Below are 27,686 nucleotides of genomic sequence, written 5' to 3' on the forward strand. Positions count from 1 at the left end.
AGATAAAGATCACTATTGAGAGACACAGATAAGCTGGTGATAGATGGAACTTTGAACTGTGTAAAACTCTTAATCTTTTGATCCTATCCTATAACAAGAAAACATAGCTTACCTTCTTTCCTTCCCAATTTCCTATTAAGAAACTTTGAAATGATTCTAATTAAAATCCCAAATTAGGGATTTTAACAACTGATTAAATCAACTGATAAAACCATACACTCAAGCATTGTACAAAATATACAAAATAAGCAATGTAAATAATAGTCAAAAGGTTTAAATACTGCAGCAGCATCAGTACATCAAAAGGCATTTGAGAGTAAAAAATGTCTTTGCCTTGAACTGAAATGGATGTAAGTATACCTGGTGGGAGGACATTAAAATTTGGAGAGCTCTCAGGCAGACATTTGCTGTACCTCAGTAGAAGAGGGCAGCCAGTTAAAGTCCTCCAAAGATGACCTTAGGATATGTTCAGAGACAAATGGGAAAGGCACTTGTTCAGACACTGTACCGTGTTCTCAAGCCATTAAAGTATAAATTAACATCCTCACTTTGGATTGGCACCAGAAAATTTGTATGATTTAGAATTGCCTTGTTACAGTCAGTCTGCTTGATATTATTTTGTATTAAAATTTCTGAAGCATATTCAGGGGCAATCCTTCATGTCAATAATTTAACAGTGAAGTCATCTGTGCATGTATTACTGCAATGAAGCTATTTTAAAAGTAACATCTGTGGTGTCACCCTGAAGTAATAAAAAATGCTTTGTATCACTGACGCCAGTAGAGCTTGTAATGTCAGAAGTAGCCCCAAAGCAACATCAAACTATGAACTAGTCTTATGGGAAGAATGTAACACCATCTGGAATAGATTGAGCAGCAGCCACCATCTACTAACAGCAAACCTTCCTTGTCTGTATTAAGATTTAATTTATTAGCTCTCATCCAGTCCATTAATATAGATAGGACAAACTGAGCACTTCCTCTGACTTACCTTGATCTGGTGAAAAAAAGAGATAGAACTGGAGAGAATCAGCATATGGACATTTTAAATTTCCAAAATGATATCACTAAGCAGTTTCATGTAGCATCACAAAGGGGATAAAATTGGAATTTGCAGATCCCACAACATGAATGCCATAAAAATCCTATAGAAATTCCGCACCTTTACTTTTTTTGGAGATGGAAAAACTAGATAATCAGCAAAAATACTATTCTATCCACATCTAGCTTGGACAAATTAGGATAGCATGCTTGATGAATTGAAAACTGCCACGTGGAATCAACAGGATGCATTCTTTTGTTTCTCACTTTGCCAAACTAATCCAACAAATTTATCAAGGCGGTTCAGTTCAAAATCCAAGTCTAAAACTCCATTTCATCCAGAATGTCCATTTAATTCAAGAATGTATGGATATGATCAGCCATCATATGCTGAAGCGCCTTGTGCAGAACAGAATATAAAAAAAATAATACATCCAGTCCCTTTGGTTGTTCTAGATGCAAACCGAGACATCCATTAAAAAAGATCACTCATTCCTTCTAACTTCCAACTTTTACAGTAGTTCAGTTGCATGTTTCAGTCACAGTAGAATGGGTAAAATGAAATCATCAGTGTGCATTTACTTAATACTGTTTGTAAATATGTACCTTAAACAACAAAGACATTCATGTGATGACTCAAAGGAACACAGATTAAATGAAAACTAAATTGTGACAATTACCAGAGTTGAGGCATTATGAATAAACAATAGCCCACTCTCGGCAGCTGAAGCTAGCCATTTGTCATGAGGTGACAAACACAGGAATGCTTGTCCAAACTGTTTGCTTGGTATCCTCTTCTCTGATATGATTGGTTGGTCTTTTGATGTCACCTGCTGTAAAGCAAAACAGCAATGCCATATACAGTAACTGATGTGGTCATAGGAATATGGAAGGTAGCTCCTGTCAAATTAAGAAAACTAATACAATATAACCAAACATCCTTTCAATAAACCTAGAATAAAATTGGGTTAGAAGGGACCTTGGTGGTCTTCTAGTCCAGCCCCCTGCACAAGCAGGAGAAACTAAACTGTTTCAGATATGTGACTGTCTAGACTCTTCTTAAAAACCTCCAGTGATGGAGTGCCCATGATTTCTGAAGGCAAGCTGTTCCACTGGTTAATTGTCCTCACTGTTAGGAAGTTTCTCCTCTTTCTTCCTTCACATCTCACTTGAAATTCCATCCACAGAAATATTCTTTAGTTCCTCAGCTTCCTGACCTGATACTAGTTCAATTCTTGTTCAACTTTACTCCATTTGATTCTTCTCTCAGTTTTTATTATCTACCGGTACTTATTCAGTCTTCTATTTCATATACAGCTCAGAGCTACATAAAGCAGTGGCAGTAATCCTGGTCTGATGAGCTGCCTTGTGATTCAAAAAGATCTTTTCTCCTTAAATGCCCTCTACAAGCATAGCAGTTTCTCACTGCACTTTTCAGCTGCACAAAATGAACATTCCCAGAATCTCTCCATTTTTAAAGGACAGAGTTGGGAAAATGGAACTAAAGGCTCATTTATATAGGAGCATTTTAAGATCCAAAAATCCAATCTGGAGCAAAATGAGTGTTTTAATAATATTGTGAATAAATAGAGTGTATTGAATAAATTTAATTCTTTTCAAAAAATAACAGGCCAGGGGCCAAGTTAGATGACATATTAAGTGTGTTATCATTTTTAATCTCTCTGAATTTTTGTATTCAATCAAAGCATTTCAACATGATAGGCATGTCCGGGATCAAGAGATGTTGAATAATTGCTCCCCCAAAACCACTTTCCTTTAAATATGCTATTTTACATCCTAACAGGAAATATCTGTTGTAGGTAGAGTGGGGAAATAATTTTTATCGGGGAAATTGGAGCAGAAGATAGATTTAAACTTTCTCCCATTTGTTCTACAATTCTGGTTTGGACTGTAAAATCCAGAAGTGTACTTTCCAAGAAAAATTTTTAAAGGAACTGCATACATTTGCATAAATTTACATTTTGTTTAGTTTGACCCATAATTAAAGTCTGCTTGTGAAAGGAGGACATACTTTTTCAATAAGATGATATTTACAGATGTAGGAAGATGGGCTAGTACAGGCAAGTACTGATTCATCCTTCCGCTTGACCAGAGAAAGTAGTGGGAACTCTAATTCGTACATATGCTTCTGAATGATACTGTCTTTCAACAGCCCTCTTTCTGTAATACACATTTCATTATCTGCAGATTTAAAAAAAGATAGAAAGGAGAAATATTTTTGTGTAATATTTTTTCTCTTAGAGAATATTTGTTAAGGAAAAAAAAATACTAGATGTAATTGGGTCTCCCAAAGTGTATACGTAATTATCCCGGGTTATTTGTATTTAGCTTTTGTAATTGGCCTTTTGAATGCAACAATATAAAAAAAAATTCCATAAGTACATATGTTGAGGGTTTCAAAGTCACATTTTCACAGGGCTCTTTCATTAGTTTGGGGCATAACATAATTTGGGTACAACACTTAAACCATTTCATACATAGATACATACGAAGAACATTCCAATATTAAATGCACATTTATTAATTTTTTAAAAATCTGGCAAACAAAATGACTTGTGAATCACAGCTGCAAAACAGAGCTATTTCGCCTTGACATGAAGTTGATAGTGCTTTTTATTACCAGAATATTAATATTTTATCATTATTATTATTGGGCTAATACACATTTCAAATCATTATCGGTAGGGTGATAATCTAGGAAAACAGTCAGTTTGGTATAGTGCAGGGGTGTCCAAACTTGGCAACTTTAAGACTTGTGGACTTCAACTCCCAGAATTCTGGGAGTTGAAGTCCACAAGTCTTAAAGTTTCCAAGTTTGGACACCCCTGGTATAGTGCTTAACGCATCAAGATAGAAACTGGAGGACCATGAGTTCTGATCACTTATTAGGCATGAAGCTAGGTCAGGCACTAGGAAGTAGATAATGGGAAACCACTTCGGAAAATCCTTCCAAGAAAATTGCAGGGACTATTACTTGGAATCGATACTAACTCAAAGGCTAAATCAATCAGTCACTCTAAAAAACTCGCCCCACTAAGAACTGCCAAAATCCTGCTTCTCTTTTCTTCTTTGCTGAGCAGAACAACAGTCATTTTCTTGTTTACTTTCTCTTCCCTTCTTTCTCCTTGCTTGGAAAAGATTTTTGCTCTCCTTCTTGGCTGCTTTTCCTTCCCTTCATCAGGTGGCCTCAGCTCTGTGGTCTGTTGGCCTGTCTTCAAAAAGTGGTTTTGAACCTCTGAAAATATTGTCTATATGATAGCTTCTTTGTTTGTTTATATTTCATACTTTTAAACCTCAAAGAGGGGCTGGTATACAATATAATATAATTGATCAATAAAACAACATATAAAAACTTAACATTAACATTGTTAGTATTTTTTAAAAAAATAGAACAATGACATTATAAACATGTTAAGAACATAAGGATCTATTCACACTTTGAATAGATCCTTATAGTCAGCATATATTATTTTCAAATTATGACTGCACTTTGAAATAACAGAACTCAGCGCTAGATGGATTCTTACCTGAAATAATATTTAAAGGAAGTGTAAATATCTCCACTCTTCCCCTTTTGAACTCCGTTGGAGAAAGAAGTGCAATCACTTCAGTTAACTTATTTTCCTCATTATACTGTAAAGTTATGTCCACAATTTCACCAGACAACACTACAGTGAAAAAAAGACAACATTCAAACACATGTAACATCAAAATAAATTATCACTTTTTTGGGGGGGCTACAATATTTAGAAGTCCTTGGAAAGACAAATTAGATATATTTTTAATATCCTGTCTTACTTTATCACTGAGCACTAAATGGTGAATACAGGACTTATTTAGTGTCCTATCTAGCCAATGAATAGGCCCAAAATTTATTGATTTCTAAGAAAATAATACATATAATATGCCTTATAACACATGGGCCACCAATCTAGCCTGTAGTTCTTGAATACTGTCAGTGTGGCTTCACAATTTTGACTTTTCAGCATTCCATCTTGATGACAAGGTAACATGGGTAACGTCATCCCAGCCTATATTACCCAAAAAGACTACCCTCCCACCAGCTTTTGATAAGTTGCCAGGATAGTAACTGTAATATGAAATGTATTACAGGTATTTTGTAGCGGTAATGAAAAAGTAACTTTGTGACCCATGGCCTCATTTATGACCTTCACTGAGTAATGTTAGTTTGCATTTCCTGAGCCTGATCCATTTTTTTCTCGCCCTCCCCTTCCTGTATATATGCTTTCTCTCTTGTTATCCTTTCCTGGTCTAATGAATGTAAATACAAATACTAATCCTCTTCTTGCTATATTGATCAAAAACAATCAAATTATATGCTTATCCTTTTAAAATGTTTCTCATTTATAACAATCTACTTTCTTGCTTACAGTGGATATTCTTTGTAGCACCTATTCATGCTATTGCACCTATTCATATTATAATACAGATATTTCTCCACTTTTTAAAAAAAGCAAATGTTTAGGATTTTATCAAAAACCTACAGACTCAATAGACAGTTTTAAAAAGAAATATTATTAAGATCACATAATATTCTCACTGATTTAAGAAAACTGATCATTCTGAAATAAAATATTTGGGTTTTGACATCTAACATTTGTTCTAGGAAAAATTACTGTCCACATCTGGCACATACATAGAAGAAATAAGACATCCATAAATTTCTGTATATTACCTATATATCCCAGTACTTTAAACAATGTTGATGGGAGAGCATTTAAAATAAAAACATTTCCATCTGTAGAAGCTGCTATGAGAAATTGACCAGTTTGTTCATACCTTAGGGGGGAAAAGAGTAAATAAGATGATAGCATTTGATTAGCAACCAGGATAATGGCATCCCAGTTATTTCAAAGAAATTACAGTATATATATATTGAACTTGGCCAAGAACAAACTTTAGGGGGAAAAAATCAATTTAGCACTAGTAAGCACATGCACCAGCCTATTCCAACACAATGCCTTTCAGGTACTACAATAGGCCATGTTAGAAATTGTGATTCTAATAGATACGTCTAATAGGTTCTAATGGGAGAATTTAACTACCCTGCTATCAACTGGGAGGCAAACTTTGCAGCAAGTGGTATTCCACCCATCACAATACTGTGGTCATGTGATTGTGATTTCAGTATTTGGCAATTATAGTAGCTCTCGCTTTTAATGGCTGCAGCATTCCATGGTTATGTGATTGCCACTTGAACCCCTTCTGGATTCCCACAAGCAAAGTCAATGAGGAAGCCAGCAGGCAAGATTGCAAATTATTAGATTAAGTTGCTCATATTTTTCTACCCAAGGAGTATGAGATCTCAGTGATCTCTTACTCTGTAGCATCCCTCTGCCCACCTGTACTCCATAGTACATGCCTACCTGCAAACTCTGATTCACAAGTGGTTCCTGCCAGCTCAGCCATTGTACCACCAGCCTGCCTGGGCTCCATACAGCCATCCAGGTACCCACATAGATGCCATTGGCCTGCTCGCACTCTTTAGCACCTACTTGTGATAGCAATTAACCTATGGTCCCTATAATCCATCACCCCTATGAACTCCCACATTCACCCACTTCCTGCTTAATGACCGTCATGATCCTGGGGCAGTTACAACAGCAACTGAGGATGTTAGGATTTCCATCAGTAACCAATGCGGTAATGTGACATTGTACTTTATGATTGTTTTGCTTAGCAGTAGTTAATCCCAGTCCTTATTGTAGTTGTAACCGAAAATAATCTATAGCATCTGGAAAAGGGAATGAAGGAGAATAAAAAGAACCATATGGACATCAGGAAAGGGGCAAATCAGAAAGTGAGAGCAGAATTAGAATGAATAAGACCAAATGAATCAGAACAAGAAAACTGATGGGGGTGATTTAAAAAGGGAGAGGGAAACCAATATGGTTTTCCCAATCCACCTATCTTTGTAAATGCAATTGTATGTACGTACGTATGTATGTATCTATCTATCTATCTATCTATCTATCTATCTATCTATCTATCTATCATCTATCTATCTATCTATCTATCATCTATCTATCTATCATCTCAGTAACCATCTGGATGAAAGACAGATTAAAAAGGGGATATCAGAGAGTGATAGAGTTTGTATTCTGTAGTTGACTGTTCTCTGGAATCCCATCTCAGTTTTGTAATCATATCCTCAGGTAAATTATATATTTCTGAACTTTCAATCGCTTCTTTCTTATAAGATGGGTGAGTGATAACTGGCCATATTGTAAATAGATGTCATCTATATTGCATTAGTAACATTTTACCATGATGCAACACAACACACATTCAAAATGTTAAAGGTACCACATGTCTGAAAATTCTGAGAATCTTGCATGTAGTCTGGATCAGACCACCTTCTTTGCTATGCCCATTTTACATACTTACCGCAAAAACTGCACAGTCATGTTCTCAGAAAGGAGAATTCGGTGAATTACTCTAGGTGTTTCAACATTGGTAAGATCTACAAAAAAGACACGGCCTGTTGGAGTTCCAACTGCAGCACTGTGAGAGGAGAGGCTACAAGCCATCGCAGTAACCTTGGAAATAAACAAACGATAATGATTTTTTTTTCATGTGTATCATTTGGGAAAAGATACTTTATTTTTTCTTTCATGGATTTTTATTAAGCCAGCCTCAGTTTAGAGCAGAAGTGGGCAATTAATTTTCCCATGGGGCTATATGAGAAACTATTGTGGAAGGCCTCTACCCCCCTGCTGATGCTATTGTCTTGTCCCCTATTGCCACCACCACAGGGACAGCCAAAGGGCCGGATATGGCCTGAAGACCATAAAATGTCCAGGTCTATATAGAGAAAGTCTGTTACTAAACCAAACCAAACCAAACCCAATCTGTTTTGATGGTGCAAACACACACACACACACACACACACACATTTCATATGAAATAATAATCTATACATAGTTTAGATTCTCAGCACAAATAATTCAAAACGATTTGGTATTTATTAATGTGAACAATTAAACAATTGAAACAATCATTGTTTTATGTAGGAATAAGATATTTTAAAATATCATTTCACAGAGTTAAAAAAGAAAAATAATATTTGGGGTATTTTAATATATATTTACTTTAGCTCTCTATTTGGTTAATTGTATTGATGGCAGTATTAATATTTCTCCTATTTGTACGTACCACTGTATGTAAACACAGTGTGCTGATAAAACCACCATTATCCAGCTGCCAAACTTGTATCTCTCCTGATTTTGCTACAGACTATAGTAAAAAGAAAACTGTGAGAAAACTAGGAAACAAAAGAAAGTTTCTATTATTTATGCATACATTTTATTAATTTGAAAAGATTTCCTAGTTCCTTGTCATTATATTTATTTTATTTTTATTTGTAAAATGCATTGGCTGCCCATCTAACCACAGGGTAACTTTAGGCAGCTTACAATAAATAATAACACCCCCTCCCACACCCACATCCCTAGTTCATATGGGCCAAATCAAAGAAATGCATCAAAATAATTAAAGAAAGGATAAACATGAAACAGTTATACAATGTCTTAAATATAATATACAGTATAGAAGCAAATTATTTTATATCCTAGCATTTAACATTGTCAGTAGGTGATGTGGTACTTGTGTTGGGCACTTAGTGTGTTTTATTTACATTATACAAAATTATTTCACTAGTAAGTGTGGTGATAGCTCTCACAATATCCATCAATAACTGTACTTTACATTATCTCCTCATAGTACACCCATTAAGAAAAATCCACCAAGCTGACCTCAATTACTGCATTATGCTGATATCTTTCATCCATTTTCTCCTCTGGTAAGTAAGGCCAAACTTTTCAGCCACATTAAAGGTTTAAGGGGCAAAAGGAACAAAAGGGGTTGCTTGGATCTTTTTTCTTATACACACATTTTTTTTCTGTTTTTAATTTTGCTTAATCACTAATTAAATCCCAACTTTTGAATTCTCACTTTAATCCTCGCTTCAGTATAAAATTTAAGCAACAGAAAAATGTCAATGAAAGAAAACCGGTTTTTTTTTTAACTTAATAAATATAAAATGTCTGAAAAAGGGGCAAAAATTAACTCTTTAACTTGTAAGAATTCCTTCAGAAGACTCAGATTGTCCTTTCCTACCTTTGAGTGTGTTTCCTCACATACTGCATGCACTTGAGCAACTTTATGAATTTTTGTATGTTTGTTTGCTATCCTTCCTTCGGATAAGATTTTTCTAAAGGATTTTTTTTCTTTTCTTTTGATACTAGCTCACGGTCTTATAAGCTTGGAGTTCCTTTGCTATTCTATTTTAATATACAATATTATGGATATTATTTTCCTTCTGCAACAGCTGAATTGAACAAAACTAGTTCATACTCCATATGTGCTGAAAAAACAAGCCACTGATCTGTTTGCTTAGAACCATAACGTGCCTTATTTAACTGAGCAGATTAAATTGCTTGGGAAAATGAGAAGAATAAAAAATTAAGCAACTAATAGAGACACATGATTTCAAGCCTCATTTAGAAATTGCCAAAGTGGGAGCATTCATCAAATGATATTGCAAAATGACACTAAAAATTCTGGGAAAATTTTTTTTTCTTCTCTGCCATTTAATATAAATGAAATTTTCTTACCACGCAGTGCTTGTTGCCTGGTACAATAAAATCAGCTGCTAAGAACTGGCTCATACTTGCATCCAGTAATGTAATAACATCTTCATTTGAATTTGGATTAAAGATATAAAGTGATCCCTATTAATTAGAAATGATCCACGATGGAAAGATCAGAGAAAGCATTCATACATATTCTTAATTATTTTAGGAAAATATACATTTCATTTTGCCACTTGTGACTGAACTCAGGGCGAAAGCATACATCATATTATACTAACTTTCTTATGTGCTGTGTACCTGTCTCAAAACTGTCACTACTTCCTTTTGGCAACACCTTTCTGCAAAAATATGAAATACTAAGTTCTTGAGAACGTCTTTAGAAACTTCACCTGAATGGCTCATTATGTGAAAAATGGTTCTTAGTAGTGGAATCAATTACTTCAATACCATCTCTTTCATTGAATCTCCTCCCCAAAACTGTCATCTCCACCCAATTTTTTACATTTTTTTGGTAATTTTAATGTTTTTCATTAAAATCCAATAGAATGAAAAAAATATTTATTCTATTGCTTAGAACACTTCCAAAATGGATCCAAAGTGATCAAAATATGTCTTCTGAGACAAACCGATTCTGAGCTTGATTTTTTCAGCGTCGTACAAATGTGAATCATCTCACTACAGTGACCAGGAAAATCTACACTCTAATGTGAACCTTTATATATCAGTTGTATGTTAAAACTAATCTGGAGATATCTATATAACAGAATGATCTAAAAATGTTGAAAAGTACAAATCCATCCAGTCTAATCCTGAGTGGATATCAGAAGTAGAATGTCCAAGCAGTTGTTTCACTGGGAAATTTGGAAGGGTTTTCAACTTTTAAGCATTGATATTGTTTCACATAGAATGACCTCTTGTGCAATGTTTAATCTGAAACAGACAAAAACCCTTTCACTACAAGATAATAACATAAGAAAATAAATGGCACAACAATAATGTTAAGAGTGAAATAATTCAATTAGAACTGTTATTCTTTCAGTCCTTAATTGTACTAAAACTTCATCCAACTAGTAACAAAGCAGCCTGATCTCAGGTTATTTGCTTCTGATCTGAATAGATCAATCCCTCATTTGATAGTAATCACTTGTATTCATTGAAAGAATCCCACATTGAATTATGTTAGGCTTGATTTTGTTATATGAAAAAATGCTAATAAATACATATTTATCTGGGAATCTCATATAACAAGACGTTTGCCTGGCACAAGTACCTTTTCTGTTTCTACTAGCAGGTAATTGTAATCAGGGGAGAAGAAAAGAGTTGTTATTGGCTCTTCAATTTCAAAGCAATCTTCTGCTTGAAAGCTTGTGCCCTTGATTTTGTAAAGGCGAACAAAACCATCCTAGAGGAAAAAACATACATACACCATAAACTGCACAATTCATATCAACTTTTCCAACCCCTTCCACCCCCAAAAAACTCTAGGTACAGCATTGTGTTATTTGAAAATTATTTTGTATGAATATCAGAGAATATTTGAAACCTCTATATTTACATTGGAAAGTGAATCTCTCAGCTCTTTTACTTTCACAAGTGTGTGAATGAAAAGAAGCATGCGAAATTAGGTTACAATTGTGCAAAAGATTATGAGATTTAAAGTCTTCCTTCATTTTCCCTATTTAAATTGTTCCTTCCAACACCCAAGATTAGAAAATGCATATAGGTGAACATTAATTTAGGGGTAATTTATACAGGAAACATCTCTTAAAGCAGTAACTGATATTTGCTTTGCAGAACAATTATAAATTCAGTACAATTTATTTCTCCCCATACCTACGTTGTAAAAAAAAATCATTAGCTATCCAAATATATACAGTATATATTTAGATATCCATTTGATATATGGATATCCCTATCACATTACAATTATAAGTACACATAACTAATTTATTTGGTTTAATAAGCTTCTATGCCACATTTTGGGGAAACAATCATATTACTTATTTTTCATTTGCCTCTCATTTTAACATTTAGAAACTGAATATAACCCTTGTAAAAATAACCCCATTCTCTATTTTAATGGCTTATTAAATCAAAATTTATCACACCACAATTTATCTCATTCATGGAACTTTCATAGTTGTTAGAATGCTCTTCAGAATTAATATATATGATAAGCTTGTCTACATTTGGTTACTTTTTACACAGAACTTCATTTTTTTTATAAGGTTGCTCTAGGCTTTTAGGTGACCAGCATCTAAAATTCAGTATCCTGATAATTTATTTTTTCATTGCAAACTTCTAGGAGTTCCTAGTTCCTAAAAAGCAATGAAGCCTAGTTAACTAGTTGATGTGCAGAAATGTCTGTTGCAATGTGTGAATAATGCCTGCAACCTAGTGTGAAATGGTGATCAAGAAAGTCTAAAGCTTCAATCATGGGTTCAGCAGTAATTCTTCTGACACTTCTCTCGATTACATGGTTTGACCTGCTAGAAAAGTCTCAAATGTGGTTGGACTAAAATAGAATCTTCCGTACAGACAAGGAGAGAAAAATATACATAAAGTTGATTGATGGCCTAAGTTCAAAGACTTTTGAGAAGTGAATTTTTTCTCCTCCTCTCTTTCCAAATTAACAAATACTTGGTGCAGCACTTGGTGTAAATTTGAAACTGGACAACAGATTATTTCAAGGCTGGGAAAAGTTGGTTTCTGCCTTTCCAACTTCTATCATTTGGCAACTGAGATATAAATCTGGCTCCTTCAATAGGATCTCCTTCAAGGACCTAGCAAGTTCTTAACGTTCTTAGCCTCAGCCTCTTATTGGTGATAATAACTATTTTGCAGACATGTTATAATTATAAATAATACATGTGAAGAAATCTATTCCCTAAAACATTTATAAAAAATTTAATTACTATTACTACTACAGCAGAAGCTAGGTAAATATTGGAATACGTAGTAATAGATCTTCTGGACACCTCTGTATATTTATTGTTCATAAAACTTGCAGAAGGGGGTGATAGATACATGTGTACTGAAAATGCATATTTAATCAATTTGCATGCTTAGTCCACAGAATTCATCTGTTACTAACTCAACATTTGTGTTCTCAAAAATATTTTCCTGAACATTTCCTGTATCACATTATATATTAAAATATACAATATATTATTTTGTGGTACAAAGAATATAACGCTGAAATTATAAATATGATTTTCTAGTATCTTGAGCAGTACCTAATTAGCAATTAGAAAAAAAAAATCTTCCTAGTTCTTAATGTTTACAGCATTGTTGTTTCTCTTTATTGATTCCTTTATTTCTAGGATTATGGGATGGGTTATGAAGAGCATTTCATTCTGAAATGTGGATAGCTGGGGTTTAATGTAATTTAATATTAGCAGTGAAACATTATAGGACTCGACAGAACAGTGCCTTACAGTTCCAGCTGCATACAGTCCATCCTTATGAAGTGCCATAGAAAGTAGGATCACATTTTGAGATTCCTTCCTTGATTCACCTATAGGAAGTATTAATAAAACATGAGCTATTTAAACTATGCATTGTGTGTGTGTAGTATGTCTGTCTGTCTGTCTATCTATCTATTAAAATCACAATACAAAAAATTACAAGAGGCATTAGATAAAAACGGTGAAGTATGCAAACATTTAGCAGACAAAAGATGGCTAGAACTGAAGAGTATTTTTCCCCCATTGGTAACAAACAAGATCTCAAGTTGGAAAAGCTATACTTCCTTTTTCTACAGCAAAAGAGGTAAGCTTTTTGTAATGTGATTATGGGTAATAACAGCCAAAAAGCAGAAAAGGCCACTGTTGACTTTATGTCACTTGAGGGATCTTTGAGCTGACTGGTTCGAAGTATACGTATGAGAAAAAATAAAAATGGAAGGAGTCTGGTTTGGGGGATTTCCAAACAAAATAAAACAAAATAACTGTTTCTTTACATCAGTCAGAAGACTATCTCTTCTGGCTTATTTTAGCTCCCTTAATATTTTAAGTTATAGAGCAATTAAGTGTGGTAATATACAGATTGCATAATTATTTAACTTGATTACCCCCATTAATCAAGTACAGATTTCACTAAAAAATAGAAGCCTGTTTTCTGAACAGACTAGTGGATGACATTGAAACAGGCATAATTACACTATGCTTTCTAATATGCCCTAATTCAATAGCTGTCAAGTAAAATATGCTTATGACTGTTCAGTTAGAATGCTAACATCAGTTTCCTTTTGTTCGATTCCATGTGAGTGTTGACAACAGAGAACTTCCTCACTATCCACACTCTTGATTCATATGAAGAGCCTCTGTGGATAGCAGTGCTTTAGTGTAGAATAGGAGGTTACAAGAAAAGGAAGACTCTAGCATGGTCATCCCAAGATCTGTTCATTCTTTCAGCCACTTGACTTTCACTGTTTGCCCCTTCTACGTTTCCTTATTTTGAATGATATTTTCATCTCTGCAGCATGCTTAGTAATTCCATGTTTCCTATACACAAGTAATTGATGGGGGGGGGGGGAGACCTCTTTTCTTTCTGCATGCAAATTACATGTGTGATAGGTTACAAGTACCTTAACAGTTAACACTGCAATTGTTCAAAACCTATTGAACAATGAGATACCAATAGCACTTACTGTATTTTTTGGACTATAAGACGCACCATGATTTTGAAGAGGTAAATTTAAAAAAAAAATTTTTTTTTGCACTCTGCAGGCCTCCCAAACCCTCTGCACACCTCATTTTTTGAAAAAAAAAGGGGGGGCATGCAGAGGCTTGTAGAGTGCTCCTAGGGGCTGAGGGGGCAAAAACAAGCAAAAACAGCCCATTTTTGTTTGTTTTTGCCCTCCCGAGCCCCCAGGAGCACATTGCAGGCCTCCCAAACCCTGTGCTTGTTGTTTTTGAAAAGCGGGCAGGGTTTGGGTAGGCCAAAAATGCTGTATTCAGTGTATAAGATGCACCCAGAATTTCACTCTCTTTTGGGGGGGAGGGGGAAGGTACATCTTATACTCCAAAAAATACGGTAGATTTATATACTGCTCCACAATGTCCTCTCTAAGTGGTTACAGAATCAGCATATTGACCCCAACAATCTGGGTCTAATTTTATCAACCTTGGAAGTATGGAAGGCTGAGTCAACCTTCAGCCGGTGAGACTTGACCTGGCAAACTGCTGGCAGTCAGTAGTCAGCAGAATTAGCCTGCAATACTGCATTCTAACCACTGCGCCACCATAGTCTGATTCCTTTTGATGTATTGCTTGAGATTGCTGAGCGCTACCTGCATAACCAACTTGCCTTCCCAAGCCTTCTCCTTCCCTTACCTCCTTCCAATTTAAATCCAACTTCAGTTTAGCTACTCCATGTATTTGATGAAGTAAGCTGATGCTCACAATTTTTTTAGTAAAAATTGTTACTTATTAAATTTATTAGTGGACTGTTCCTGTTTTTTAGCTAATATAGACTAGTATGGTCCTCCTCATATAATTCCTTTGGGGTAAAAACCTTGATATGTTTTGAACAGCTGAATGCCTTATGTAAATAAAATTTACATCATCCTAAGTGCATAAACGTCTTATGATTTTGATTCCATTAACTATGTTATTCTTTCTATTGGAAATCCTATTGTTTGTTTGATTGCATATGAAATCTAAAGAGGGGAGAGAAAAGCAAAAGGAAGGGTTCAAATTTCTCAGCAGTAATACATGGCACACACCCAGTTATTAAGGCATAGACTTTCAACTACATCACTCCCTTCAAACTGCTTTATGTCTGTGTGCATAGACACATCAATTTCATTAATTTCTTAAACTGGAAGACTTTCTCCAACTTATAATACCTATTCAGTAATACCTATTTTTAAGGTATAGGATCTATTCCTATTAAAATGAGTAGTAAATCATGAAGTTTTTATAGGAGCCATTTTCTTTATTGTCATACTTAGAAAGCCATCCAAAACAATCTACATCAAAAGACTCAATAGGCCAAGAAATAAAAACAGGACATATCTACAACATATAAGGACTAAAACAGTCACTATGTAGGAGAGCTAAGCAAAGCGCTTCTATGAATACCAAGCAGTTAGAAAACATGATGAAAACTCTTTAATCTCACAATATATGGACAGACTGAGCCACAATTTCAAGTGGGAAACTATAAGCAATTAAATTCAAAGTCCCAAGGGAATTCCTGGCAGCTCAGCATTCAGACAAATCAGCCATCAGTAGACACATAAAAATAAACAAGAAGACATTCTCTCCAGCAGCCGAAGCCCAGGTAAGCAGGGGTTAACACCAGACAAAAAATCAAGCAGAAAATAAGGAACTATTAAGAAATGTCTAATAAAAAAAAACGAGGAAAGGAATCAAGGAAAGAAAATCATACTCCCACCAAAACTGACCAGGTAAGCTATTATATATAAACAGGAAACAAACAACCTCACTTGCACTGATGCATGATATCAAGTTGGGCAATGAAAAGTCTGCTGGCAACAACAAGCCCAGAGAGCACCAAGGGCTCCACAGTTCTCAGAAGTAGAGAGGTAATTGATGCAGACATTTACAACCCCTCATTTCATATGTACTTTCAACATTCATTTCCTATCTAATAAAGTGCACTAGGATACATACTCAATGTTTTCTGTAAAGGCATTTAGTATTAAAAAAATGAATACCTTCCATTTTCCTTGAACTGTGTGACATTGAGCGAAAAGTTGTCCGTTTTTGCGCTGGAAAGGAAGTGAGTATGTAAATTGCAGCTTTAATAATAATAATAATAATAATAATAATAATAATAATAATAATAATAATAAGCTTTTATTTCTAGACCGCACCCTTTCCTAAGCAGGACTCGGGGCGGTGTACAGTCATTATTAAAACCATATACAAATACATAGACATAGACATAGACGTAGACGGAGGAGGTAGAAAATATACTGTACAATATTTAGTTAAAATACAAATAAAATTAAAATTCCCTTAAAAAAATTCCCCAATAAAATGTTTGCCAGGAGGTGGAAGATGGAGCTATAAATCGGCTAAGCCAGCTAATTGGAATAACTCATTTGCAAGTACATTAGAACCAATTACCATTAAATCAGCAAAAAATATACGATTATTATTTGTGTTAATAAAGTGAATTAATGTACATAATATAAATCTACAATAGGGCTCACAGATGAGGTTTGTCTACAATTCCAGGTCTGATTACAACTTGGTATTGAGTCTTTTCTATTATATATTTCCTGCAGTACTGATGGGTCTAACATCTTTAGGTTTTTTTTAAGAGCCATAATATATGTCTTTTGGAACTGGCTTTTAATTGTTGATTTGATAGCCTATTTTAATTATCGGTATTTATATATTTTACTTACTCTTTCTCTCTTCCCCCCTCCCCCCGCCATGCAAAAGAATCTCTGTAGTTTTTCTGAAGCCTTTATTTCTAATTATAGAAATAGTAACTTTAAAAATTAACTCTCCTTAAGAGGTTCTCCTTGGATTTAGATGTGTTTGAAAAATTTAGTAATAATTCAACATAATTCATCTAAAGGTTATATAGTATAGCAAATTGTTTGGGTAGTTAATAATAATATTTACTGTAAAAATTTTATTTAAAGTTTTCATATTTCAAAGCTACTGGTAAACTCACAGTTTTTCTCATAAAGAAACCAAATGCAATTTTTGTGGCAGTAGAATAGTACTGCTACAGTATTGAATTGGCAACATGAATCTATTGCATTTCAGAGGATGCAATTTAATTGCTCCTTCCAGTGAAACAGGCAATGTCAATTCACAGGAAAAGGGAATGGTAGGAAATTAATATTCCTAATGTTTTGAATAGTCTTCTTTCTTTTTAAAAAAAATCCATCAAATTAGTTATGCTCATCATGTATTTTTTAGGTGGAACTCTCATTTTTTTTACAACTCTGGATATTTAGTGCATGACACAATTTCACCAGGATTAACTATTTTCCAAAAATAATTACTTGAGGAACATAGAGAGAGATAGCATCCTCCCCTCTTTTGTCTGAATCCCAATGAATCAGAAAAAAATGTTTCTCACCAATAGCATCTGGAGAAAGTTTTTGAGTGAGAAGACCAGCCCTATATGTGTCTGCACCTATTTTCAGGAAATATCCTTCTTCGCAGCCCAAATACAGCTCAGAATCTGGAGTCCAGCAATGGACAGTCGGGTGAATACAAGGTTGAATATCATCTTTAGGCTATCATTATGAAGGAAGAAGTTTCAATTACAAAAACATTACCAATACACAAATCGCAAACTACATACACAGACAGACATAATTTAATTTTATTCAATGCACATGTTTTAATCAGGATTATTCATCCTTTATATAAATTACTACAAGCACTTTAGACAATATATTCTTACCTATCCTTAAATTAGGCTTAATGGCCTAGAATTGCAGACCTGCGGGGAAGCCATTTGTTTTAATTCCAGAAAGTTCTTATTGAGAGCTTTAATTAACATCTGGCATTTGAAAGAGAAACAGCAGCTGAATGTGTGAGTGGTACCTTACTCACTATTCCCAATGCTTGTGAGGCAATGTTTTTAAGAAAGCTGACTAACAATTCTTATGCAAAAATGATGATACTTGATTGGAAACCTAATGAATGGTTGGCCTGTGTTAGTTCCCATTAATCTCCATTGCTAATCTTATCCTCTGAGCTGCTCCTGAGTGAAGGTTATGAGTACAAAGAAGCACCACAGGACACATTGTTAGTATTCCCTCAAGCCTGTTAACAACTTTACATCCTATTTATTTTTTAAAAATATACATTGTTGATCATTATATCATAGTCTAACTTTTAATTTCTGTTTTCCTTGCTATTCTCCCCATATGACTTGAATATTTAGAAAACAATTATGGTACTCTGTTTCAATTTAGCTATGAAAACAGAAGTCCATATAAACAAAACACAAAGATATATTAGCAAGAAGGGAGTTTAGTTATTACAGGTAATCCCTGATTTACAACAGTTCATTTAGTGATTGTTCAAAGTTACAACAGCACTGAAGAAAGTGACATATGACCATTTTTCACACATGACCATTGTAACATCTCCATGATATGTGGGTATATATGCATAATGTTGCATTTATTTATTTTGTTATGTTTATGTAGTGTATATTGGAGGTAGTGACCCTTTGAGAGCTGTATGCAATGAAATTTCATTTTAATGTACGCCGATTAGTGTACATTCAAAGTGACTATAAAGTTATTCTAAGTCTAAATCAAGTCATGATCATGTCATTGAAATTCAGATGCTTGACAACTGGTTCATACCTATGACCGCTGCTGTGCTCCAAGGTCACATGATCCCCTTTTCTCACCTTCTGATGAGCAAAATAGATGGGGAAGCCAGATTCACTTAACAACCGTGCTACTAACTTATAAACTGCAGTGATCCACTTAACAACCATGGCAAGAAATAAAATGGGGCAAAACATATGTAACAAATGCCTCACTTAACATAAATTTTTGGCTCAATTGTGGTCATAAGTCGAGGACTACCTGTATTAACACCTGGTCCACAAACTTAATCATTCGCTTAACGTAAGTTATTGATGGATTCATACATTATTGTATCCTAGGTGTCTGGGAAGATAATGACTTTCTCAAGTTGAGTTAGATTCCTGTCTACTCAATAGACAAGCATTTATAGTTTTATTGAAAATAATATAGTTTCTAATTGACTTTTTTTAGGATTTATTTTTTTCAATCTCCCAATAAAGAGCTCAGTTCTGAGCTGCAGTCCTCATCTAAATATTATCTAGGTTCAACAAGCTTTATAAAAGCTCAGCCAAGGTCTGTAGGTGGTGACACCTAGCATGACCAAAATACTAAGCCAACAAAACTTTAATAGGTTGTTAGAATGAATGACCTCAACATTCTGTGCTTGGATATTTTTGATACTTATTATTTATTTAGCTTGTTTCTATGAACCATCCATCTCAAAAATGAGACTCACAAATGGACAGCTAGGGTTAAAAAAATACATTTCACAACTAAAACCCAAAAGCACTCATGAAAACACTGGTTTCCTCTTAATGTACTGTGTTTTCAGAGCATTATGAGTTACATTAATATGCTTTAGACTAAGATGTTAAAAATCACAGAAAGCCATCACAAATCAGTTCTGTAATGCAGCCAAGAAAATGTCAGGAATATATTCAGTCAGTCTGCCTTTACTATACTTTCACATCAGTATAAGAAACACATTCATAAATAATCTATAACCACCTACGGTTGTCCAGTTTAAGAAACCAGTAAATAAAAATTCATTATCAGAATTGAATCTATAAAGTGGATCATAATCAAAGAAAAGTAATCTAAATCTAAGACATGAATTTGATAATACCCAAGATTAATATAATAGCTAAAATTACCCAAAATACGCATATATAGCAGGAGGTTGAGCTATAAAGATACACGCAGGCATGCCCTCACAAAAACACCCTTTCATTTTAATATATTCAAATTTTAATGTATTAAAAATAAAATTAAATAAAAATTAAATCTATTTCTTAAAATTTAATTCAAAAATTAAATAAAAATTATAATTTTGAATTTTGGGGGATTAATCTGTATCATAGTGCAGTGATAGCAAACCGTTTTCTTAACTAACAAGCAGTGATTTCTGATCATAAGAAGAAATATTCAGAAACAAACTAACCTTAAACGTTTCAGCCTCATCTCCTACCAAGCCAGCTATGGCTGAATTGGGTAGCACAGGACCAAAATAAAGATCACTGACATTGGGATGGGAAAAAAAGCTATTTTCCTCATCTGTTAAGGATCCATCTTCAATAGGAAGTTTGACAGGCCTGAAACCGTATGGAAAATAACTTGGAACAATGATTCTTTTAATAGGAATTAAAAACATGAAGATTTGTTTTCAGTGTAACATAATCACCTTATTATTAAGCATATTTTATAATATGTGAAGTATGACAAAATATTTACACTGTGTGACCTATAATAAAAGATCTATATTTCATACTGTATATTCTACTATGACACATCGAATAGAACAGGGGTGTCCAACTCAAGGTCCAGGGGCTGGATCCAGCCTGCAGATTTGGCCCATGGGGCCACCCTAGAAACAGCAAAAGACCGGCCCATGGTGCTTCTGCCAGCAAAAATAGAGCATTGTGAAGGCTGCGCACAGCCCCCCCCCCCTCCAGCTCCATTTTTGCTGGCAGAGGGTTGCAGGAGGCTGTTGCAGCCAAGAAGAGAGCTTGGGAGCCTGGTTTTTCTGGCAGAGCGCTCGGGCAACTACAGGCACCTCTGACACGAGTGACGTCAAGCTGGCCATGTCCACCTCAGCCATGCCCACCCTAGCCCCTCAAGGTCAAACAGAACCCTGATGCAGCCCTCAATGAAATCGAGTTTGACACTCCTGGACTAGACGTTACTCTTCACAAACTACAGAGCCTAGTCAGAGAGCTTATTCTATTTTTTTCTAGCATATCGTTGTTGTTTCTAACATAAAAATCATAATCATACTTACTTTGAAATCAAGATGTGCTCTTTGTTATTCCTTTCAATACTCCAAAGGGTCACAGAGGTTGCATTAAATAAACATAACTGATGCCAATTCATAGGATTAAAACTCATTGCAGTTATTTCTACCTCAGGTTGTGACTTACTACATAATAAGTCTTTGTTCTGCCAATCCCTAATTGAAAATGAAAAGAAGTATTTTTTTATTTATTGCATATGCAAAGTATTCTGTCAATATGTATTTTATCTCCAAAAATCCAGGAGCTATTCCAATGGTCAAAAAACAACAACAATATATAAATAAAACAAAAAGGAAAACTGACCTGCATCTTGCAATATAATATTAATAGACAGCAATTAAAAAAGAAAAAAATAAAGCAAATGAAGCCTCAATATCCCTGCTGCACCTAATGAACTTTAGGTTCCTTTGAAAAATGTATCAGGCAAGTATAGCAATAAATAATCTCGGCCAATTTATTCAGACTTATGGCAGGAAAACAAGTCAGTTGTAAACAATCTTTTCTTAACTGCTGTTTTCTACAATGTGTCCAGGTTGGTGCAACATGGTACACTAAAATATTGACCATGATTTGGGGGAACACCACAAATCTGGTTAGTTTATTATTGTTTAGATTTAGATGGTTTCCTTGCTATTAGGCAACTATGGAAAAAGTTTGCCAGGTCTAAGTTTAAAAACAATCACTTAGATAAAATATGCCAGGGGAAAAAAAAACATTTTAAGCTTTAAACATTATCTTTCCACTTTTCCTTGCCCCTTCTTTCATTTGGGAGTCAACAACCTAAAGAGGATTTTACTATAAACAAAAAGGTTATCTTGAACCTCAATTCTGACTTTTTGCTCTCTAACAGACTTGGAACCAGAAACCATCTTGAGATTCTGGTTTGTAAGAATCTAGATTTCAACATAATCTATACCTTTCTGAATTCTGTCCTGGTAAATTTCTGGTTAGTGTAATCAGTTCACTTGCAAAAAGCCAAGCAGAATGATATGCACATAAGCACACTAATTCATGAATATAGCAGAAAGGTAGAGAATTCTGATACATAATTTGTGTGAATGCAATTCTAACCCACTTGTCCCTATTAAAATATGCTATCAATACTTACCATATTGAAAGGCAAAACTCAGGCAGCGATGAATAACTGGCCAGATAGGGACCTGTGTGACTGAATGCAAGCAAGGAATAGTCTAGGCTGGCTTGCCCTAAAAGTTAAAAGTAGCACAGACTTTAAAGCTTATTAAAACAAGTTTATTTAATATTTTAATGTAGTTTTTAAAATTTAAGATAGATTTAAAAATTTCCCAATACATAAGAGATGCTATAATGTGTTATTCCAGCCTCATATTATTGTTACTCTATTCCTGCTTGCCCTTCCCATCACATTATGGTACAGTGTGATGATAGATGAATCATCTCTGAATTAAACTCATTAAAACTGCTTTGACGCCATGTAACATGGTTTTTTTTAATCCCACAAAAATTTAAACAGCCACCTGAGGATGCTCAAATCAGAATTTTAGGAGGGTCTTGAAAGACAGCCCCATGTGTCATATAGATTCTTCCCAATCTTATTTCTAAATCATGTACAAACAGTGTTTAAATTTAATCCTCAATTTTCACCAGTTACTAGTTTTTCATCTCTGTTAGATCAGGGCAATGAGAGGACAGACTCCAGTTGAAGGCAACAACAGCTCTTTATTTACAGACAAGTATGTACAATCCAGCAACTGTGAGGTCTGGCAGCTCTCATTTTATAGGGAGCTGGCAGACCTCTTAACCAATCAGATTAAACCTCTGTTCCCGCCTAAACAGAGGACCGGAGTGGAAACCACAGTAGCTTGTGTGGATATCTAACAATCTCACTTGCCATTCTGCTCCTTTACAAAATCCATACATCATACATTAATTTTTGACATATTTTATGATTATCATAGAGAGCACCATCCAACCTAAGGAGCCCAACACTTGCACTTTACCTCCAGTCATTATGGTGTCCTTTGGTTTTTGCAGTAAATTGCTGGAATGGTTTAATATTGCCTTCTTTTACATGGTATGAAATGTTTTACTGTTGTCACTGAAAGGGATCATCTACTTTCAGCATCTTTCTGTATCAGTACTGCCTGATATAAATGCCTGCTTGCTTTAGGTGGGCAGTTGCAAATGACCTTTGCACCTTGGGCACTGGGTATATGTATTATTGGCATACATGCCTGCATTCTTCGTCCATCCCTCCCATGAACAGAAATATGAATGTTGGCTTTTTATATGATTAAATGCTGCCATAAGTATATGGAATAATACTATATATAAAAGTATCCTCATACCCACCTTTTAATTTTGCTATTTTCTTTAGTCCTGGAAAATTGTAAACATAGATTCTAGGATTCAACTGCCGATCAGAAAAAGCAACAAGATTCTGGTTTGCATTCACTGCAAAGGCTCCAATATTTCCATTGTGACATCGCAAGAATGATCTCTCTCGTGTTTCCATGTTAATAAAGATAATGTAATTGCCACAAGGATAAGAAACAGTCCTGTTGTTGATAAATCCAACTTTCCTATTGGTGAATCCTTGTACCCACCTTGGGGAAAAATATATTTTAAGTGAAACATTTTTAATTATAGATGACTAATGTCACATATTAAATAAAAGTGCCTTCTAGTGGGGGTTGTGTGCCCTCAAGCCAGTTTTGACTCCTCATGACTACATGGGTTAGTCCCTGTGGTTTTCCTGACAAACCTTGTCAGGTTTTTCAGAAGAGGTTTGCCACTGCCTTTTTCCCAACTGGTTTTGTGCCTAATAGAGGTCAAAAAGTCAGTGTCTTCTGGTTTCTAACCTGGTGCTTTAACCAGTAAACCAAACTGGCTCTTTTTGGTAGGTGGTTGCTATCTAAATTATCAAGCTGCTACTCGACAATGTGAGAAGTATGACAAGATATAAAAACTCAGGATATGAAAACTCCTGGGTGAGGACATTTGAGACCTTCATCTTTCCACCTTTGTAGGTTGTGCCAAGGCACTACATTATCCTTACTCTCACCAGATCTGCTTCATAGGTTGCACCTTCCTTCTTTAAAATTTTCACCTCTGCACTTTTGAAAATGTCATCAACTTCCTCCAACCACAATTCTTCCTTCACCTACGTTGTTTTTATTTAATCCCCATGCACTTTCTTCAGCTTCACCATTTGCAGCAATATCAAACTATTTATTTCTTTTTCACCTGTCTTTTTTCCTTGACAATTTACGTATTTCAACCCCACTCTTCAATATAACACTATGATTCCCATAGAAACATCCAAAGTACTCTTTCCAACAAACCTCAGGACTGTCTCCAAGGATGTTGGCATGAAAAAGAACACACACAACTGGGCTTGCATTTAAAAAACAACAACAACTGTGCGCAGCTGGTAATCTTGTTTCCTTGAAAAACACATGGCAGACTAAAAAACCCGGTGGTCCTTATCTTAACAAAACCCTAACTTATTTGTTTGCGAGGCAAAAAGAAAATCGCGCTCTTCTATATGGCCTTTTCCCCCCCGAATAAACTTTAGGGAAGGTAGGGAATTAAAAAAAAAAAGGTTTTTAGGAAAGCACATCTCAGAAACACCAGAAAGCCTCCCATCCCTCTCCCTTCGTACTTGGGTTCCAGCTCGGCTTTGTGCGTCGCGGATACCGGGCGACGGCCGCCCCCTTTCAGAGGGTCCATGGTGCCGGCTGCGTTGCGATCTTCGCCCAGCCTAGGCTTGCAGTTTACATCCGTATCCCAGCAACCGCGAGCTGCTCTTCTGCGATTGGCTAAAGCTAATAAGCTCCTCCTCCTTCTGCCGTTGCAGTCCACATATTCTAAGTGAGTTATATGAAATTTCTTTCCATTCCTTTTTTTAAAAATGCGGTACTCTAAGTGTTAAAATAAGAGGAAGTTTCGCTACCGGCTGCAGTAGCCTACGTGGGTGGAGCAAGAATAAAGAAATGAATGTTTGTTTTTTTAAATTTATTTTTCCCACCAGTTACCCTTTCAGACTCTCGAAAAATAGAGCAATAATTAAATAAAATGAATAAATGAAAACATTTAAAAGAAGTCCTATTTTAACAAGCTTCTGTGAATAATTGGCCACTTCAACAGAACAGCTTGAATTTGAGCGATGATTTATTAAATAAACTGAAAATAATTAGGTTTACGCATGTTAAGCCATAAATCATGATTTATAAATTAATAGCTACATTGACACACCATACTGTTCCAAAATTAGACAAGCCACTTAATGGTATTATTTGAACCTTTAAGCTACGTTATGGTTTTTTTCCCCCCATAAAGGTGATAATTAGCATTTTAGGCATTCATGCCCCCATTTGAAGTTAGGAGACTGTTTTCTTTTTAAGCAAAATCATTTTCTTCTTTTCATGTGTGAGAAAGCTTTTCAGCAAGCCCTGACACTAGAGTCCTTGAATATTCTAAAAGAAAGAAGCAAGGATGACAAAGCAAATATATAATTTGTTAATTAATTGATTTACATTTCATATTTCTAAATTGCCCCTCAGAGGGGACTCTGTCTTTTCTCGTGACTAAACAGTGTCTTGTTGCTTTTTGATGCATCACAAATATTAATTTATGTATAATTCTGTACCTTATAAAAAGACATGACATCCCCCCCCCCCTTAAGAACTGCTTTTTGTTTTCCCCTTGGTGATTTATATTATGGCAGAGGGGCGCCACTTTGCAAAGGTTAATGTTTTCTCTCCCAAATTCAAGGAATGTTTCCATGCAAATATTTGTTTACATGTTCCCAGTGCATGATAAAATGACTCTTCATATTTTTCACATTTCCAACCTCAATTTGAAGTAGCTCTTTATATGTTCTTGATAATTTTTCTGGTATCATATACCAATGGCAATTTATTTTGTGGAAGTTCTTATAAGTCATATCATAATATAAATTTCAGTCCTTTAAAATCACCTCTCTTCCCATTGGTCCATCTGTATATGATAACCAAAATTTTGGTACTATTTAAACTTGTTCTTTCATTTCAAAACTTACACATTTTGGTAACTGTATGTGACCAAAGTAAAACCAGATTCACTTAACAACGTTATAATTTAACAACTTCAGTGATTCACTTAACAACAAAGTCATAAAATGGGTCAAAATTCACTTAACAAGTGTTTCACTTAACAACAGAAATGTTGGGTTCAATTGTGGTCCTAAGTCAAAGACTATCTGCAATCATCAGTCATAAATAGAGGTACAAAATTAGGCAACCTAGGAAGATTTCTAGCAAGTTTTCTAGAGCATTTTTGTAGGAACACCAAACTATAATTATAGGTTTTGCAGTCCCAACAAGATACCTACTTGGGAAAAAGCTGGTCATATTTGGATCTGGAAAATCCACACATTAAATATGTTTTCTTTTGTTGTTAATATTTCCTATAACTGGGATTTGGTTGCAAGTTTAAATTGTTAAAGTGCTGATAATTGTAGTTACTATTAGTGGAAATAATGCAAACAGCTGTTTGATGAAACTTATTTTGAAACTCTATGTGGCAATAATGTGTGTTACTCTGAAAATTCAGTGATCTACAATTTAGAATCAACCAAGTTTGAGTTCTTTTGTAAACCAGGAATAAGAGGAAAACATATTTCAAAACTGCTGAGAGACAAACAAAAGCTTTGAAATTAAGGAACCAGAAAACACTATGTAATATTTTCTAAATCTGGGATTTAAAACTGGTTGCAAGTTTAAATTGTTAAATTGAAAATTTAAGTTGCTATTAGTGGGAGTAGGGCAAACCACTTTTTGATGACAAACTCTATTTCAAAACTCTATGTGGCAATTATATGCAATACTGTAAAAAATCACTGATCTAGAATCAGTTGCAATTCCTTTGCAAACCAGAAATAAGAGGAAAACATTTCAAAATTGCTGAGAGACAAACAGAAGCTATTTAACTAGATGAATAGATATTGACCGTCACATTATTTTCTACTGCTGAAAGAGAACTTTATGCAATCATTTTAATGCACTGAAAGAATGAGTGGTGTTTTCTGAGAAAAGCATTCCTCTATCTAGTAATAAAACTCTTGTATTTGTAATTTTTAACTATATGTAATTGTGCATTGTAGGACAAAACATTTTCAATAAAGGTATCTCAAATGGGCTAAATTACAGAATGTATTCAAAATCCAGGACCCATGACGCCCATGGAATTGAAATTTGGCAAATGTTATTAAAATATCACCATAAAATTATCATAAAGCATTTTTACATAATACAAAAATGTCATAAAACATTTCCTGTGGTGAACTGGTTGTGCTATACAGTTCAATAAGGACTACTGTTCAAGGCAGATACATCTCTAAATATTTAAGAACTTTCCCAATACATTAAAAGTTCTGCTATTGTTGAAGGCATTGAGCATAAGGTAGCATCTCTGAAGCAATGACCCAACA

At 34.8% G+C, this 27,686-nt stretch overlaps 1 protein-coding gene across 4 annotated transcripts in view; it reads right to left on the reverse strand.

Annotated features, from left to right (window-relative positions):
- The window catches only part of CFAP43 (cilia and flagella associated protein 43), a 56,098-nt gene extending 31,083 nt beyond the window's left edge, over positions 1-25,015 (reverse strand). For 2 of the 4 annotated variants that reach the window (XM_081956439.1, XM_081956441.1), the window contains exons 1-16: positions 24,879-25,015; positions 23,567-23,820; positions 22,344-22,440; positions 21,223-21,390; positions 20,386-20,536; positions 17,750-17,909; positions 16,362-16,415; positions 13,114-13,193; positions 10,947-11,078; positions 9,698-9,814; positions 8,238-8,318; positions 7,470-7,621; positions 5,758-5,861; positions 4,589-4,729; positions 3,073-3,242; positions 1,721-1,873 (exon numbers count right to left, since the gene is read on the reverse strand). In XM_081956439.1, coding sequence (XP_081812565.1) covers positions 1,721-1,873; positions 3,073-3,242; positions 4,589-4,729; positions 5,758-5,861; positions 7,470-7,621; positions 8,238-8,318; positions 9,698-9,814; positions 10,947-11,078; positions 13,114-13,193; positions 16,362-16,415; positions 17,750-17,909; positions 20,386-20,536; positions 21,223-21,390; positions 22,344-22,440; positions 23,567-23,820; positions 24,879-24,946 — 2,082 coding nt within the window. In that variant the 5' untranslated portion in view covers positions 24,947-25,015. Of the gene's footprint in view, positions 1-1,720; positions 1,874-3,072; positions 3,243-4,588; positions 4,730-5,757; positions 5,862-7,469; positions 7,622-8,237; positions 8,319-9,697; positions 9,815-10,946; positions 11,079-13,113; positions 13,194-16,361; positions 16,416-17,749; positions 17,910-20,385; positions 20,537-21,222; positions 21,391-22,343; positions 22,441-23,566; positions 23,821-24,878 lie in introns of those variants that run through there. The other 2 variants (XM_081956440.1, XM_081956442.1) reach the window with 2 other exon arrangements.
- Between the last annotated feature and the right edge of the window lie 2,671 nt (positions 25,016-27,686).

This window comes from Natrix helvetica, assembly GCF_964273705.1.
Source record: "Natrix helvetica genome assembly, chromosome: 5".
Classification (NCBI taxonomy): Eukaryota; Metazoa; Chordata; class Lepidosauria; order Squamata; family Natricidae; genus Natrix; species Natrix helvetica.